This window comes from Onychostoma macrolepis, chromosome 03 (genome assembly GCF_012432095.1).
Source record: "Onychostoma macrolepis isolate SWU-2019 chromosome 03, ASM1243209v1, whole genome shotgun sequence".
Classification (NCBI taxonomy): Eukaryota; Metazoa; Chordata; class Actinopteri; order Cypriniformes; family Cyprinidae; genus Onychostoma; species Onychostoma macrolepis.
Genome location: NC_081157.1, coordinates 17,620,099 through 17,637,113, shown reverse-complemented (window position 1 = coordinate 17,637,113; position 17,015 = coordinate 17,620,099). Strand labels below are relative to the sequence as shown.

The 17,015-nt window shown below is 38.5% G+C and overlaps 1 protein-coding gene across 1 annotated transcript in view; it reads left to right on the top strand.

The window, feature by feature from the left end:
• The window catches only part of LOC131534778 (uncharacterized), a 30,375-nt gene extending 14,399 nt beyond the window's left edge, over nucleotides 1–15,976 (top strand). Inside the window, exons 6-8 of the mRNA XM_058767813.1 lie at nucleotides 8,724–8,885; nucleotides 15,021–15,067; nucleotides 15,156–15,976. Coding sequence (XP_058623796.1) covers nucleotides 8,724–8,885; nucleotides 15,021–15,067; nucleotides 15,156–15,694 — 748 coding nt within the window. The 3' untranslated portion in view covers nucleotides 15,695–15,976. The remainder of the gene's footprint in view (nucleotides 1–8,723; nucleotides 8,886–15,020; nucleotides 15,068–15,155) is intronic.
• The last annotated feature ends 1,039 nt before the right edge of the window (nucleotides 15,977–17,015 follow it).

The following is a 17,015-nucleotide window of genomic DNA, read 5'->3' as shown; positions in this document are numbered from 1 at the left end:
GAAATTGTTTATATTTTGCACAATTTTAATAATATATATGTAGTATTAATTATTTTATTTTTTTTATAACAAAATGACTGTTCTCTAAGCCTGTTGGCTATCTAGCAACATGCTAGCAGTTGTTAGAAACATGTTAGCATTGTGTTAAAACTAGGGGTGTCAACATTAACGCGTTAATGCATGCGATTAATCTAAAAATTTTAACACGTTAATGTTTTTTTAACACAAATTAACTGTTTGATAAAGTTTGACCCCAACTTCTTCCCGTCATCGCAGCTCGGAAGGTTATCTATCATTGTGTGATAAGGGTACAGCGAACCAGTGTTGCCAGTGCAGCGGCACAAGTGGGCTATTTTGAAAATACAGTCGTGGGAAAAATTACAGAGCCGTGGGTTGCGGTTTTTTGGGCTACTTTTATAATGTACTGCAGCCGCCCAAAGTGTATATTGACAAATAAAAATTAAAATAGATCCTTTTACTAATGTGTATTATACTTGGAATGTATCCCTGACAACTTAAGAACGGAGAGGCGGTAACATCACAAACAACGTGAGTTTCAGCCAGAGCAGCAGAAATAAACATGACAACAGCCACTATAGATTATATAAGATAATAAACACACGATTACAATAGATATGTATGTGATTTTTTTTTTTGTTGAATGTGTACATCTGAAATGCTAATTTGTGCAGCGATATAAAAGGCTATAAATAGCATATTTTAACAACAGTAAATGACCAAATTCCACATGTGATTGTAAAAGGAAGTTATTACAAACACTCGATGGTGGTTTGAAGTGAGTTCTGAGTAAAAGTGTACTATTAATATCATAAATTGTCTTATGTAGCATGATGCTAATGTTAGCTTTAATGCACCTGCAGAACAGGTCCAAATCTTCTTCATAATGCATTTTGTCATAATACTTCACGTAAGGTCGCAAGAAAATGTTTTGTTGTATTTATTTAGAAATACTTTTGATAATAGTTGGGTAAATGTATACTGGGATTGAAGCGATGTGGCTTGGTAAAGGTTTTATTGCCAGTATAAAGGCTGATAATGGCTGAATAAAAACTCCCTACTGCCTGCCTCCCTCCCATCCCTTGCGGCCCAGCTCTACCTGCTTCCCTGCCTTTCTAGCTCTATCCATCCGGCTGCTCAGCTAATATCAGTCTCGTCCACCAGCCTCAGGAGATCCCAGTTAAGTCAGCTAGGCTTCTGCCTTCTTCCTCCTGGAACCACTCTCCCACCCTCGCCATTCCCTGTGCCCTGTTGTTCATTGGAGAGCTTATCTGTCTCGTAGCTCTTGGACTGTTGCTCTCTGCCAATCACTCAGAAACCCCTTTCCTAGATGCCTCCTGCTGAGCTGACATTCTCTTCCACGGACCTGGCTGGAATCTCTCCTGGTTACCCTCTCAGACTGTGACTAGTTCCTGAGTTCCTGTTTTGTGTTTGAAACTCAATAAATCTCTGTTATCCTTGCAACTGATTCCTCTTCCTTTACCACCCTGACAGGGTTGGCAGACTGCTCATTCTCAGTCTGGTTGGTTGTGACTGTACATACAGACAGTTCATTAGGCCTCTAATGGCCTCTTTGGCAATGACAGACAAGGCTGCTAATTCAAAGACAACCTCTTTGGCTGTGACAGGACAGGCGACAGTCTCATTGACTGTGACAGGACACACTGGGAGTTCATAATTGAGTACCACTGACACCTCTGGAGGTTCTGCAGCAGATGCCGCCACCTCTGGAGGTTCTAAAGCAGTCTCATAGGGTAACAGAGAGAAATCGTTGCTGGGCGCCACCACCTCTGGATACAACACACTGGACGCTGCCAACTCAGGCAGTTCTGTGGTGGTGTACACAGTCCAAATGCAACATAAAACAATCCCCATCAAGGGAAGTGCTTCAGCCAAGGGAGTTAGTTTAGGAACAGGTGAGTTAGAATGAGTGGATTTGGGGATACCAGCTGCGCGTGCAGACACCAGCGGTGCATCCCTCACACTGGATACCAGAGTAGGATGCCTAGGGACTGACCTTGAATATCTGGGTGTGGCAGACAGAAAGTGACAACACTCTGGCTGATCAGCGGTGACATGACATGACTCTGGAAGATCAGCGGTGATGTGACGTGACTCTGGAAGATCAGCTGAGACGTGACGTGACTCTGGACGACTAACTGTGACTGGACTTAACTCATGAAGATTAGCTGTGACTTGACACGTGATGATCAACTGTGACTTGGTTGGACTCACGAAGATCAACTGTGACTTGACTGGATTCATGAAGATCAGCTGAGACTTGACTGAACTCTGGCAGATCAGACGATACATAGCGAGGTTCTTGCAGATCACACAAGACATACAGGTGCATCTCAATAGATTAGAATGTTGTGGAAAAGTTGATTTATTTCAGTAATTCAACTCAAATTTTGAAACTCGTGTATTAAATAAATTCAATGCACACAGACTGAAGTAGTTTAAGTCTTTGGTTCTTTTAATTGTGATGATTTTGGCTCACATTTAACAAAAACAAAAATCTCAACAAATTAGAATACTTCATAAGGCAAGGCAAGGCGAGGCAAGTTTATTTATATAGCACATTTCATACACAGTGGTAATTCTAAGTGCTTTACATAAACGGAAGTGAAATAGTCATTAAAAATAATAATAATCACAACAATAAAAACAAAGTGATTTAAAAATTGATTTAAAAAGAATTTAAAACATTTAAGAATAGAAAATGAGTATACATAGTGCAATTAGTTCGGATGTAGCACAGTGCTCATTCAAATGCACAGCTAAACAGATGAGTTTTGAGTCTGGATTTAAATGTGGCTAATGTGTTTGCACATCTGATCTCTTCTGGAAGCTGGTTCCAACTGCGGGCGGCATAATAGCTAAAAGCAGACTCCCCTTGTTTTGTGTAAACCCTTGGTATTTCTAACTGACTCGATCCTAATGATCTGAGTGGTCTGTTAGGTTTATATTCAGTGAGCATATCTCCAATATATTTAGGTCCTAGGCCATTTAGAGATTTATAAACGAGTAAAAGTACTTTAAAATCAATCCTAAATGTAACTGGAAGCCAGTGTAAGGACCTGAGGACTGGTGTGATATGCTAAAATTCTCTGGTTCTAGTCAGAATCCTGGCAGCAGCGTACTGGATGAGCTGCAGCTGTCTAATGGTCTTCTTCGGAAGGCCGGTGAGGAGACCATTACAATAATCCACCCTGCTGGTGATAAAGGCATGAACAAGTTTCTCCAAGTGTTGACTGGAAACAAAACATCTAATTCTTGCACTGTTTTTGAGATGATAGTATGCTGATTTAGTTACTGCTTTGACATGACTACTAAAACTAAGGTCTGTCTCCAGAATCACCCCAAGATTTTTGACTTGGTTTTTAGAAACATTTAGAAACATAAAATCCAGGTTGTTTGTGGTTATTAAATCATTGATCAGAAATTACTTATTTTTTAGTGAGCGAATGTTTAAAAATGCTAACTTGATGGAATTACATTTTGTCTCTACAGCAATCTTAGATTGACGCATTAAAGGCCGCAGATTAGATGGGTCAGCCGTACGGCTTGAGAAGGCCTTAGACTTTCTATCACGTGATAAAACAGAAATATAGAAGGCTACAGGCACACTGGGTTCTCGCTTGTTCTGTGAGCATTTGTGAATGTTGCTGCTAATATAGCGGAGACCCAACACATATCACTGAGAGCTGTTATCAGTTGTTTTTGGTTCACCTACAGCCGATGGAGGAGGGTTTGGGCCCTGGCGTTGTGGCAGCGGTCGGAGGACTCTCACAGGAGGAGGAGGGAGAGCTGGGCCTGCGGTCTTTGGTGGTTGTGGGGCCTGCCGTTTTTTAGTTGATATCTGGGGGCTTGCAGCAAAAGAGTGGGAGAGTTTGGTCCCAGCATACACCAGTTCCTCCATTTTCTCTGAGAAGCTTAGAAGTGGAGATTCTGGAGAGAGGGATAGTGTGTCTGGTGAGCAGGGCTCTGGCTCTGGTGTTTCCGGTGGCTGTGAAATGTTGTCCTGGCTTCCCTGGCTGTTTTCCAGAAATTGTCCTTGGGTGCTGAGTCTTAGAGCTGTTGTAATACGTCACAGTCTGTTTGTGATGAGCTCTGTGGGCAGGGCTCAGCCAGGATAGTTTCCATGAGGAAAGTTTGTTTTGGCTGCGTGGTGTTATCAGTGTCCTTGTGGGATGTGTCAACCACAAGATGACTCTGAGGCTGACATGAAGTCCTGTTGTCACTCATACTCTGTCCAGGTGTGTGTGTGCCATTGAGGCCGAGTGGATTGGTACACACCACTGAAGGATGACGGAGGGAGAAATAGATATTGTCCTTTAGGACTTTTGCACCAAGTTTGTTTGGGTGGAAGCCATCCAGTTTAAACAGTTGTCTATGGCCCCAGAAAATATTGAAGTTGTCGATGAAGTTGACTCCTTTTGTACTGCAGGTTCTTTGTAGCCATGTATTCAGCCCAAGCAGCCGTGAAAACATGTTAGTTCCTCTTGCTGGGAGTGGTCCACTGATGAACGACTGAATTTCAAGTCTTTGAAGTGTTTCAAAGAGTTCACTGAAATCCTTCTTAAGGAGTTCTGACTGCTCTTTCCGAATATCGTTCTTCCCCACATGGATGATGATTCGATTTGCAGTCTTGTGCTTTTTGAAACTGCGTTCGAATCTGTGTGACCTCTGCAAAACTAGATATGCCAATCTCCTTTCTGATATTATTGATCTTCTCAGAAAAGAAGGAAGCAAACTCATTGCATTTACTGTCGGAGCATTTAGTTGTAGTCCTGCTACTGATGTTTCTGATAATAGAGTCCTGGGCTCGGCAGCGCTCTGAGCTGAATGCCGCTGTCTGCTCGACCTTGAGCGCCTGTTAGTAGCGATGTTAGCTGCTGGCTGATTCGATCCATGTTTTGTCACATTTGGGGATTCCTCACCCACATTCATTAATGCCTCAAATCTGTTCTCAAGATGTATATGGGGTTGTAGAATGCCAGTGTTTACAAGTCTTGTCATAGCCGTATCTGGGGTAGAGGATGCTACTGCAGCAGTACGAGATACTCGTGACAATCTGCTGTCTCGAGTGCCTTTGGGTCTTGCTCCCTGTCTGTGCCATCGATTAGTCTGTCGATCAGCTTGTTCCTCTACACTTTGTATAAACTGTTGAGATTCACTAGATTCACAGGACTCACCGGCTGTATGCTGAGGGGGTCCGTGATGATGATCTGCTGTGTGTTCCACCTGTTTTGGAGGTCCAGCAAGTAACTTTGTTTCAAGAACCGCAATCGTTTGTAGAAGTCTGTGGCAGTTCATGCAGCAAGTAGATTCCACAAGGGGCATTTTCTTTCCCGTCTGTTTGAATGTAGACAGCTGTGTTGTCCCATCTCCGGAATGTAAACTGCTGGCAGTGGGAAGCAAAGAGTCTTCTTTTTCTAAAAACTGTGTTGTTTGAGCACTGTGCTGATATGCTGAAATTAAAAACTTAGAGAAATCTGAGAAAAGTACATAAATAGGGAGCGAAGCGCAGAGCAATAAGCAGGAGCGTCCAAACAGTAGCAAAGCCGGAAGCGGAAAAAAGTGTCCACTTTTTTATTGGTCATAAGACAAAAAAATAAAAATAATAATAATTTTTAGTGAATTGTTGGCCTTCTGTAAAGTATGTTCATTTATTGTATATGTACTCAATACTTGGTAGGGGCTCCTTTTGCTTTAATTACTGCCTCAATTCGGCGTGGCATGGAGATGATCAGTTTGTGGCACTGCTGAGGTGGTATGGAAGCCCTGGTTTCTTTGACAGTGGCCTTCAACTCATCTGCATTTTTTGGTCTCTTGATTCTCATTTTCCTCTTGATAATACCCCATAGATTCTCTATGGGGTTCAGGTCTGGTGAGTTTGCTGGCCAGTCAAGCACACCAACACCATTGTCATTTAACCAACTTTTGGTGCTTTTGGCAGTGTGGGCAGGTGCCAAATCCTGCTGGAAAATGAAATCAGCATCTTCAAAAAACTGGTCAGCAGAAGGACGCATGAAGTGCTCCAAAATTTCTTGGTAAACGGGTGCAGTGACTTTGGTTTTCAAAAAAACACAATGGACCAACACCAGCAGATGACATTGCACCCCAAATCATCACAGACTGTGGAAACTTAACACTGGACTTCAAGCAACATGGGCTATGAGCTTCTCCACCCTTTCTCCAGACTCTAGGACCTTGGTTTCCAAATGAAATACAAAACTTGCTCTCATCTGAAAAGAGGACTTTGGACCACTGGGCAACAGTCCAGTTCTTCTTCTCCTTAGCCCAGGTAAGACGCCTCTGACGTTGTCTGTGGTTCAAGAGTGGCTTAATAAGAGGAATACGACAACTGTAGCCAAATTCCTTGACACGTCTGTGTGTGGTGGCTCTTGATGCCTTGACCCCAGCCTCAGTCCATTCCTTGTGAAGTTCACCCAAATTCTTGAATCGATTTTGCTTGAAAATCCTCATAAGGCTGCGGTTCTCTCGGTTGGTTGTGCATCTTTTTCTTCAACACTTTTTTCTTCCACTCAACTTTCTGTTAACATGCTTGGATACAGCACTCTGTGAACAGCCAGCTTCTTTGGCAATGAATGTTCGTGACTTACCCTCCTTGTGAAGGGTGTCAATGATTGTCTTCTGGACAAATGTCAGATCAGCAGTCTTCCCCATGATTGTGTAGCCTAGTGAACCAAACTGAGAGACCATTTTGAAGGCTCAGGAAACATTTGAAGGTATTTTGAGTCGATTAGCTGATTGGCATGTCACCATATTCTAATTTGTTGAGATAGTGAGATAGCAATTATAAATGCATTAATAATGCTGAGATAATATTGAGATTAGTGTTTTAAATATACCATTTTAAACATTGAAATATGAAATGTTGGTGGGAAAATAAATTGCTTTAAATATGAAACTAAAACCACCAGTAGGTCTTAATGAATGAGTCTTGGAATCATTCAAATTCGATTTGATTCATTCAAAAGGACTTATTCATTAAGGAATGAAGCAAGTGGTTTTTATGAATATTTTCAAATCATTTTCTCAGCCGATTCAATCAGAACCCAAACAGTAATCGGTTGCTCACAGACACGTAACTCTTCTGATGTGGATTCATTTCAAAGGCAGTAGTTATTTGCATTTAGTGTAAATAGCAATAGATGCTGCGAAAGTGAAAATAACATATTTTCTTGGCGACAGATGCTATTTACTCTAAATGTAAATAACCATAGATTCTGTTTACACTGTAAAAAACAGCAGTAACTGTGCTACAATAATATGTGAGCAAGATGTTTGCATTTTTTAGAAAAAAAAACGAAGATTATGTGTGGTTAGTAAGTTTTGGGAAATAAATGTAGCTGAAATCAGGCCATAAAACCCATACTGAATAGTTCTGAATAAGACTTTTGAGTAATCAGTCTTGTAAGCTTGAACATTTACTTCAAAATGATGTGAAAATCATCCTGCTCACTCATTCACTGACTTGCAAAAACACAATACTTTCTTAACTGAGGTGAATATCTCTGTTCTGAGACAGTCAGAGTATTATACAGCCTAGAATGCGCGTAAAGAGCACTCCCTCATATAATCACTAAAAGCTGTCACTCACTTCAGTTCATTGCGATGTCATGACGTTCTGTTAATAAGTTCTCTACACGGCACAATGGATCTCTTAATTACATCGTATCTACACTTTGTTATAATGAGAGGATTCCCAAGCTTGTAGAACTCAGAACTTGACAAAAACTCTGCATTTTGAGTGGCCAGTGGATTCTAACTTAAACACTTCTGGTTAGTGCGTTCAAGAAATCAACAGATATGTCTGCTACATTGCTCAACGCTACAAATATGTTTTGCCAGTATCAGATGGGGCCCCCTGATTCCCTGGGGCCCTAAGCGGCTGCTTACCTCTCTTAAATGTTAAGTCTGCCCCTGATCTGCAGCACGACCATATTCTCTCTTATCCAGGAAAAACAACATTTGTATTTTCTTTTTTTTTACATATATACACACATTCTGTCAAAAATGTGACCCTGGACCACAAAACCAGTCGTAAGTAGCATGAGTATATTTGTAGCAAAAGCCAAAAATACATTGTATGGGTCAAAATTGAAAAAAAAAAATATTTTATGCAAAACAGTTTATTAGGATATTAAGTAAAGATCATGTTCCATGAAGATATTTTGTAAATTTCCTACCATAAATATATCAAAACTTAATTTTTGATTAGTATAAATATCAGTTTAAAAAAAATTGACCCTTATGACTGGTTTTGTGGTCCACAAATAGGGACATTTATGTTTTTATAAATGTTGGGCGGGACTTGATTTTCTTGTTCTGCCCTCCTGCTGGAGCACATGTCATCAGAGAAGAGATGTCATTGCAGTGGGGAAGGAATTAATGTTTTAATGAAATATTACAAGGGCATATCACGCTAAACACATCTTTGGCAAAGTGATCCGTTTAAAAGCCTCTGATTGGCCGTTGCGTTCAACAGTCATGTCTGTGATTGGCTATAATGCTCAACACTTCAAAGCACATTGTAAGCAGTAACCTTTGATGCAAAGGGGGAAAATGTAATTCTGTAATCATATTCACAATCACGTCACAATAACCCACAGCTATATTTATACAGTACGTTTCTAAAAATGGAGCATACTAACATGAACCTACTGTTGTTGTAGATTATCTCAGTGTATGGTGACAGAAGAAGGTTGTGCTGCTCTGGCATCAGCTCTGAGTTCAAACCCCTCACACCTGAGAGAGCTGAATCTGAGCTACAATCACCCAGGAGTTTCAGGAGTGAAGCTGCTCTCTGAAACACTCAACCATCTGGACAAACTCAAGTAAGTTAAGCAGAAACAATCATTCTGTCAGCACTGTATGTGACAAAGATTTTTAGTTTCAGTCTTATCATGTTGTTTATAGGGATGGGCGATATGGCCTAAAAAATTTATCACGATAATTTCAGGTATTTATTGCGATAACGATACCAATGACGATAATATATATATATATATATATATATATATACACACTAACTGGGGGAAAATTCAGTCCCGTTCCACTCCCGGAAGAATTACTCCCATTCCCTCCCACTCCCGTTTTTTTTTTTTATTATTTATTTATTTTTTTTAATTTATTTATTTTTGGCCGAAATCTGTCAGTTACAGTCACAGCGTGCCCACCGTAGTTGAATAAAAACCCAAAATGTAGTTTTTTGTTATTATATTGAACTGAAAGCCAGTTTATGCAAAGTGTAGGCTACGTTGCACACATTAAATTTTATGTAAATCATCCATGCTAACACACACGTTTTCTATTTGAATTTTGTTTTTTCATTTGAAAGTAGACATTTCACTCTCTATAGATATATTTTTCAAAGACGGAAGTTTCTCGCTCAGAGACCTAACGCACCCTGTTTGCTTTAAAGCGCAACGTTTCGTTGTTATTCTGAGTGTACACAAATAAACGTAGAGTCTTTACAGATTCGAAAGATGTATTAGGCTACTTTTATCTGTATGACCAAAAAATACGGATATTTTAAGAGCAAGTGAGCGCACCGGCGCCTGTCCTGCAGCGAGCGCGCTATTCAGCTTCCACTCTCCACACAAACCCTTCAGTAGCGCACATTTCTCTAGATTAACATCATATTGAGCGGCCATGTAAAGTTGCTACTACATACATCTTTCAGATGAAAAGCCATATTTGAGGTCGATGAATGATAGTGTGTATTACCACACAGACCAGCCGTTAACGATCTGTCCGTCACGGACTGAGTCATTCACTTAACCAGCCACACCAAAGCAAACAGGAGGAGAGCGAGACAGGGCAACTAGTTCCGAATTAAAATATACAGTTTATAGTTTATTTATATAAAAGGTATATTTGTGTATAAAGTTGGGTATCATTACTATTCCCGGTCCCGCCCACTCCTGATGACATTTTTTCCTGTCCCGTCCCAATCACGTGATTCGTAGCGATTTTGTTTCCCATCCCGCGGGATTCCCGAAAAAATGTCAGCCTCTACTCCGCATCTGATTTTCTAAACCAGTTCCAAATTGTGGAGGTAGCTCCTTGCTTAACAACAAGCTCCTCCTCAGCCTCACGTCCGCCTTCCGCCATGCTTGTTTTCACTCCGCACGTGAACAGTTAATCGGTCGCGCGCAAAACTACGTCATCAACTAGACTTATCGTTATTATCGCGAGGAGACACATTTTTATCGTGAGGAGAATTTTCAACGGTATATCGCAAACGATAAGATATCGCCCATCCCTAGTTGTTTATCATGATTTATCACGATGAACAATAATAATAATAATAATAATAAAATTATATGCTTCAGTCTTAGAGAATTATTTAATTCCACTTGCTCCATGAAAAATGACAATCATTTATTAGGCAACTGATTTGACTGGAGTCTTCATCACTTGAGTGAATGTCATTTAAACATATTTGTCTATACATTTGTTCACATTTGTAGGTCTTTAATAAGAGTAGATGAATTTTACATATGTTTGTACTAAACAGATATGATGCAAACAAAATAAACAAACAATTATCTGATGTCAGTGGTCAATGTGTTTACATACTACTTGAAATGGACTAGTAGCACAGTTGCTAGTTGAAAAGTTATCAAAATCATCAGTGTTAAATATTTATTATTTTTATTTTATTTTTATTTATTTATCCAGATCAAAATTAAAACAAGTACATGTTTCCTTTAGATTAGACCATAAGAATTTTTTTAAAGAGGGAAGTGTTTCTTTACAATACTCTGCAGCTTGTTCCATAATGAGGGAGCAGAAAAAGAAGGCAGTTTTACTCTTGGAACATTTAAAATGGTCATGAACTGATAGACTGAAATTCCCTTGATCTTTTGACATATAAGAGGTCATTAATATTTTGTTTATGTAAGGGATAATCAACGGCCAGCCGTACATTAAAAGATTTTAAATGCATGAAGTGGAGGGTGGCTAGCCATTGATCATCTCGCATATTCCATGGTTATTTGCCGATTTATAGACAAGTTAAAACTAATATTGCTCTTTGCAGCGCAATATTTGACCGAATGGGTAAAAATGACAGAAAGGCCACATTTATTTGAATGAATTACAGCATATATTTCAATTAATTATCGATCGATCGTTTGAGAGAGAGAGAGAGAGAGAGAGATGACAGTTGTGTGTATACCTGCTTGCTGCGTCTGCACGTCTCTCTACAAACAATTACTTCAAAAACAGCGATTTTACCACCTCATTGCTGGGGAATATAATGTAGCGATCTAGTATCTAGGCTATTTTATTAATAAGAATCACGGAGAAGCGTTGACAACAAGTTTGAGTGTGTGCAGCGCAATCAGCTATCTCCGACCTCTCTCTTTCTCTCTCTCTCTCTCTCTCTCTCTCTCTCTGTGTGTGTGTGTGCGAGTGATAGTGTGCATCAATTAAAGCAGCGCATTAATATGGAACGGTGATTAAACTGACTTGGAACTACCTGTACATTAAACGGTTTTAATGCATACCTGCCAGCCAATCAGAATCCAGTATTCCGACAGACCATGGAATAAAAATTATTTATGTTACAAATCTAGTGAGAAAATGCACACTGTTTTCCCAGATGAACGTTAACTCAAATTCACAGCATATGCAGAGGAAGAGTTTAGCCCCATTTCACACATAAGTTTTTACTGGTAAATTACCGGCAAGTTACCATTAAGAGATCATGTAGGGTTGTAAGATTCCAAAATTTATGGAATCGAGTCCGATTCCAATTCCTGGTTCTGGAATTGATGGGATTCGATTCCAAGAAATATATGCTTTGCACAAAATTAACAAACTGTACATTGAAACAAAATAACCAGAACATTAACCCTTTAGGCGCCAGGTTTTTTTTTTTTTTGAAAAATGTTGGATTTTGACATCAAGATTTCGAAAGCTTGTGGCTTGAAAGTGCTTAAAGACAGTGTTGGGCACGTTACTTTAAAAAAGTAATTAGTTATAGTTACTAGTTACTTCTCACAAATAGTAACTGAGTTAGTAATTGAGTTACATCATTATAAAAGTAACTAATTACCAGGGAAAGTAACTATTGCGCTTTTTTTTTTTTAAATGTTCAAATGTCAAATAACTTTAGATGCCCCCAATATTAAATATGTTAAATATGTTAAATTAAATAAGAATAAATTATTATTATAAAACATTGTACATTAATCTACACTATTTATCTACTGACACTTAGCATCAGTCAGTGAAGCATTATAATATAATATTATATGATGATCTGAACTTTAGCAATTAGAATAGCCAAGTATGAATGCATATTTGTCATAAATATAAAACGCACTAAGGATTAATGAGCTGCTGGGTTCATGAATATTAATCACGTTGTCTCCGTTCGGTCGAGTTGATTTGCTGAAATCAAAACAGTGACGATAATAGGTGAGCGCAAGCCAATGAGATTTGTAGTTTGCGCATTAGTTCCGCCCACTACCAGAGAACCCGGCAGTTCTTAAAATCTGAAGAATTCCAAAGGAACTCTGTTATTTTGACAGGAAAATACAACAAAGAATATCGTTTACATGTAGCGCGTCACTTCTGCATGTTATGAAAGACTCTCTTGCTCTGTATCTTTCTTTGCGTGCGTGTATGTGAGAGAAAGCGACGGCGAGTCGTGCGCCTTCACACTGTTTATGGTACGTCAAATACAGCTACACTGCCATCCATTCAGATGAACTGAAAAAATAAATTCTAATAATATAATATAGTAACGCCACATTTTATTGTCAGTAACGGTAACGGCGTTGTAACGGAGGAAACAGTAATTCGTTTGATTACTCGTTACACAAAAAAATAACGCCGTTAGTAACGCCGTTATTCCCATCACTGCTTAAAGATAGATATCTACTGTAAATGAGAAACATGTTGGGCATGACCTAAAGTTTATGTGGGGCGTAAATATACTCATCTAATTTGCATATTATGATGTCATCAGGATGTCATCAAATCCCTCTTGAATTTCATAATATTCAGGAAATTGTAGAACTTATTTGCATGTTTTTTTTTTTGTTGTTTGTTTGTTTGTTTGTTTTTTTGTCTTTTTATCCTCATTCCAAATGATCAGAAAAGAGGAAACCAACAATAAAACAGGAGAAAGTACTAAATTATGATTATATTACTATACTATATAGTAGTAAAACACATGTGAACATTTTGGTCAGTTGACCAGCTATCTGCCCAATCAGGTATCTAGGTGACAGTTTATAGTTCTTGAGAGTATGGTACCTCTCATTGCATGGCACAGCGCACAGACCTACCCCACACTGACTGCACCTGTACTGTCTGCCAGCGCCCTTTGAGCGCGCACGATCAGAAAAAGACGCAATCTGGCCGATCATCAGCAACGCGATGTCTCTCCTATGGACACTACGACCACGTCCACCCCTGCCACCCCTATCCCCGTTGGGCAAAGGCTCGAAATGATCACTTGATGGTGCTTCGTGAACACTCTCGCCTTTTACGGCGGCACCATTACGCATGCAAAGATGTACTGGGAGATGCTCGATCATTAGACGGCTGATAGTCATTTCCAAAAGGCAAATATTCCCCTTCAGAGTCAGAATCGGCGAATAACATTTGCAACACATCCTCACGGTACAAATTTTTATAGCCATTTGGCGATTTTCTCTCATAAATCTCACAATTTACTCAGACGCTATGAACTGAACTGCTTCCGCATCAATGACACGATAGCTCACTTGCTCTGCTATTTCCTCTAACAATTTTGGTCTAGAATCGAAGTACTACATGTCTGCCATCTAGTGATAGGGAATACAAATGAGATATTACACCATATTAGGAATTACAGTCTATTTAATGAAGTATGACGTTGTCGCAATTTTGCGACTTTGGCGCTTAGAGGGTTAACTATAACAGATAGAACATGGTTTATTTGTCAATCAGATGTTGTCAATCATTTTTCATGATATATGCATGTTTCATGAAGTTACGAGTGAAAACACCACATGAAATTCAAGTTTTTTGCTAAACTACATGTCGCCTAGTCAGTTTTATGTGTGTTATAAATTCAAGAGGAACATCTTCAGATATAAATGACAGATTAGTTTGGAGACAGTTTGGGCTCTTTTTAATCAGAAGAATCTGCTCTAAATAATGGTGTGTAATTCCACAATCTGAGCTTGTTTTATGAAGTTGCAAGCAATAAAGTGGCATGAATGGTGCATCCATATATTACTTTTGCTAAGGAACAGGGAGAAATCTTAAAAAGTAGGGATTATTTAAAAGCATTTTGTTTTTCATTTAGTACAGCCATTTTTACATAATAGATTTTTACATAGCCTACAGATGACTAAATAATAATTGAATTTACTCAAAAAATTTAGATAAAAAAATGCTTGATTCTTAATTCATAAAACTGATTCTTAATACTGTGTGTTATCACCTGGATGATCAAAAGCTGAAAACATTTACTGATGCTCAAGGTAACATGTTTTTCTAGTGGGCAGAGCAGGACTGCACAGGACAAACATGGGACTTATCATAAAAAACAAATCATAAATACAGTCGTTGATCATCAGGTAATGAAAATCAAGCGTATGTAAACTTTCAAACTGCTTAATTTGTGTGTAAAAGCCTATTATGGGAAAAAGCTTATTCAGACCAGTAATGCAACATGCAATTTAAAATATCTTTTTCTATTTTCTTTTTTCCAGCTATTAATAATATCTTGCAGATTCTGCAAGTTGTATGTAAACTTATGACTTAACTAAAAATTTGCGCAGCGTGTGTCGCTAATAAAGTGAAAATTAAATGAATAGTCAAGTGTCTGTTCCTGTAAGGGGTAGGTTTAGGTGTAGGGTTGGTGTAGGGCAATAGCACATACAGTTTGTACAGTATAAAAACCATTACGCCAATGGAATGTCCCCACTTTTCACAAAAACAAACATGTGTGTGTTTTCTAGTGTGGATCATGGAGGAAAGTTCAGGATCACATCAGGACTCCACAAATGTAAGTCCACAAACACAAACACACATACACAGTTTTGTTGTTTGTAGCTTAGTTGTAATGTGTGTTGTAATGTGTGTGTTGTGTTCAGACACCTGTGATCTCACACTGGATCCAAACACAGCACACACTCGACTCGTTCTGTCCGAGGAGAACAGGAAGGTGACGCGAGTGAAAGAGCGACAGTCATATCCTGATCATCCAGACAGATTTGATTGGTATCAGGTTCTGTGTTCAGAGAGTCTGACTGGACGCTGTTACTGGGAGACTGAGTGGAGCGGAGATGAAGCTGAAATATCAGTGTCTTGTAAAGAAATCAAGAGGAAAGGAGGGAGTTATCACAGTAGGTTTGGATATAATGTGAACTCCTGGAGTCTGATCTGCTCTGGTCACAGATTCACTGCTCGTCACAATAATAAGTCCACTGAGATACCAGCTGCTTCAGACTCCTGTAAGAGAGTAGCAGTGTTTCTGGACGAGTCGAGCGGCTCTCTGTCCTTCTACAGCGTCTCTGACACACATACACTCACACACTTACATACATTCACACACACATTCACTCAACCTCTACACGCTGGATTTTACCTTAATTACAACTCTTCAGTGTCTCTGTGTCACATTAAACATTAATCTCTCTCTCACACACACACACACTTACACACACACAGAGAGAGTCTGTAATCATGTGAAAGTGTTGCTGTTCTTGTGAGTTTTAATCTGAATCTCAGGAATCTTCAGGAAGTTGAATATCATCAGTTTGCTGTTTCAGATCATTTGGATGAAGATGTTTCAGAGACACTTTTTGTGCTTCTGTCAGTCACACAATAATCACACACTAACAGACAAATACTGTTGTTTGTGTGAAATATGTCACATTTGCACTGTACATAATATTAAAAGAGTGTTTATATAATCAAACTTTAGACTGTATTTGAATTTCTTTTGACTCCTGAAGCGCAAACATTTTTAACCCTTCGAGCCTCTTCATTTTTCAGGTCACACTTACCGTTGCAATCAAAAGTGAAAAGTTTTTTTTCCGGAAAAATCAATATACTATATTTTTATTCAATGATATTTCTGTTCATTATTTAGAATTTTGAGGAGATTTTATGGTACCATGCAATATTTCTAAAATTTTAATGAGCAATTTCTTCCCATTTAAAATTAATTCAACTCTGAGAGTTTTCATTTTTGGGTCACACTTGCTACTTGAAATGTAAGTGTTATTTTTGTTTTTTGTTTTTCTCCAGGAAAATCAATATAATAATATTTTTTGATTATTATTTAGAATTTTGAGGAGATTTGATGGTACTATGCAACATTTATAAATTTATGAACTATTTTTCCATTAAAATTAACTCAACTCTTAGCCCCTTCATTTTTGGGTCACACTAGCGACTTAAAATATGTGTTGTTGTTTTTTTTTCAGGAAAATCAATATGATACATTTTTTAAAGTCTGAATCTCTTATTTTTTTATATATATCTGGCAAGGGACAACAGATGAAAAATAGCCAATGGGGCTAAATCTGGCTTATTTACAGTATTTAACTTGAATAAGCACTGTTTAAAAAAATCATCGTAACGCCTGCAGTTGGTGACAAGTGACTTAACCCTCATAAGATCTGCATTTCTTGTTTACATTTTGGGACGTTGGGGTCAATATGAAACTGTAAAAAATATATACATTTTTAATCATGCAACTATTATATAATTGTTTTCCCTCATCTATACATCAATGCTGTTTTGGGAGATTTTGGTACTTTTGTACCTGTTTACCACAAAATTCCCCAACTACACCATTAGCTTGCATGTGAAATATTATATTTTTATGAAAAAAATCACTTAAATGATGATCTAAATTTGATTTAAGTTGCTTCTGGATATTGATCTAGGTGCAGAATTCTGCCATCTGCTGGTTAGAGAAATCTCGGTTTTTGAAAGAGTGACCA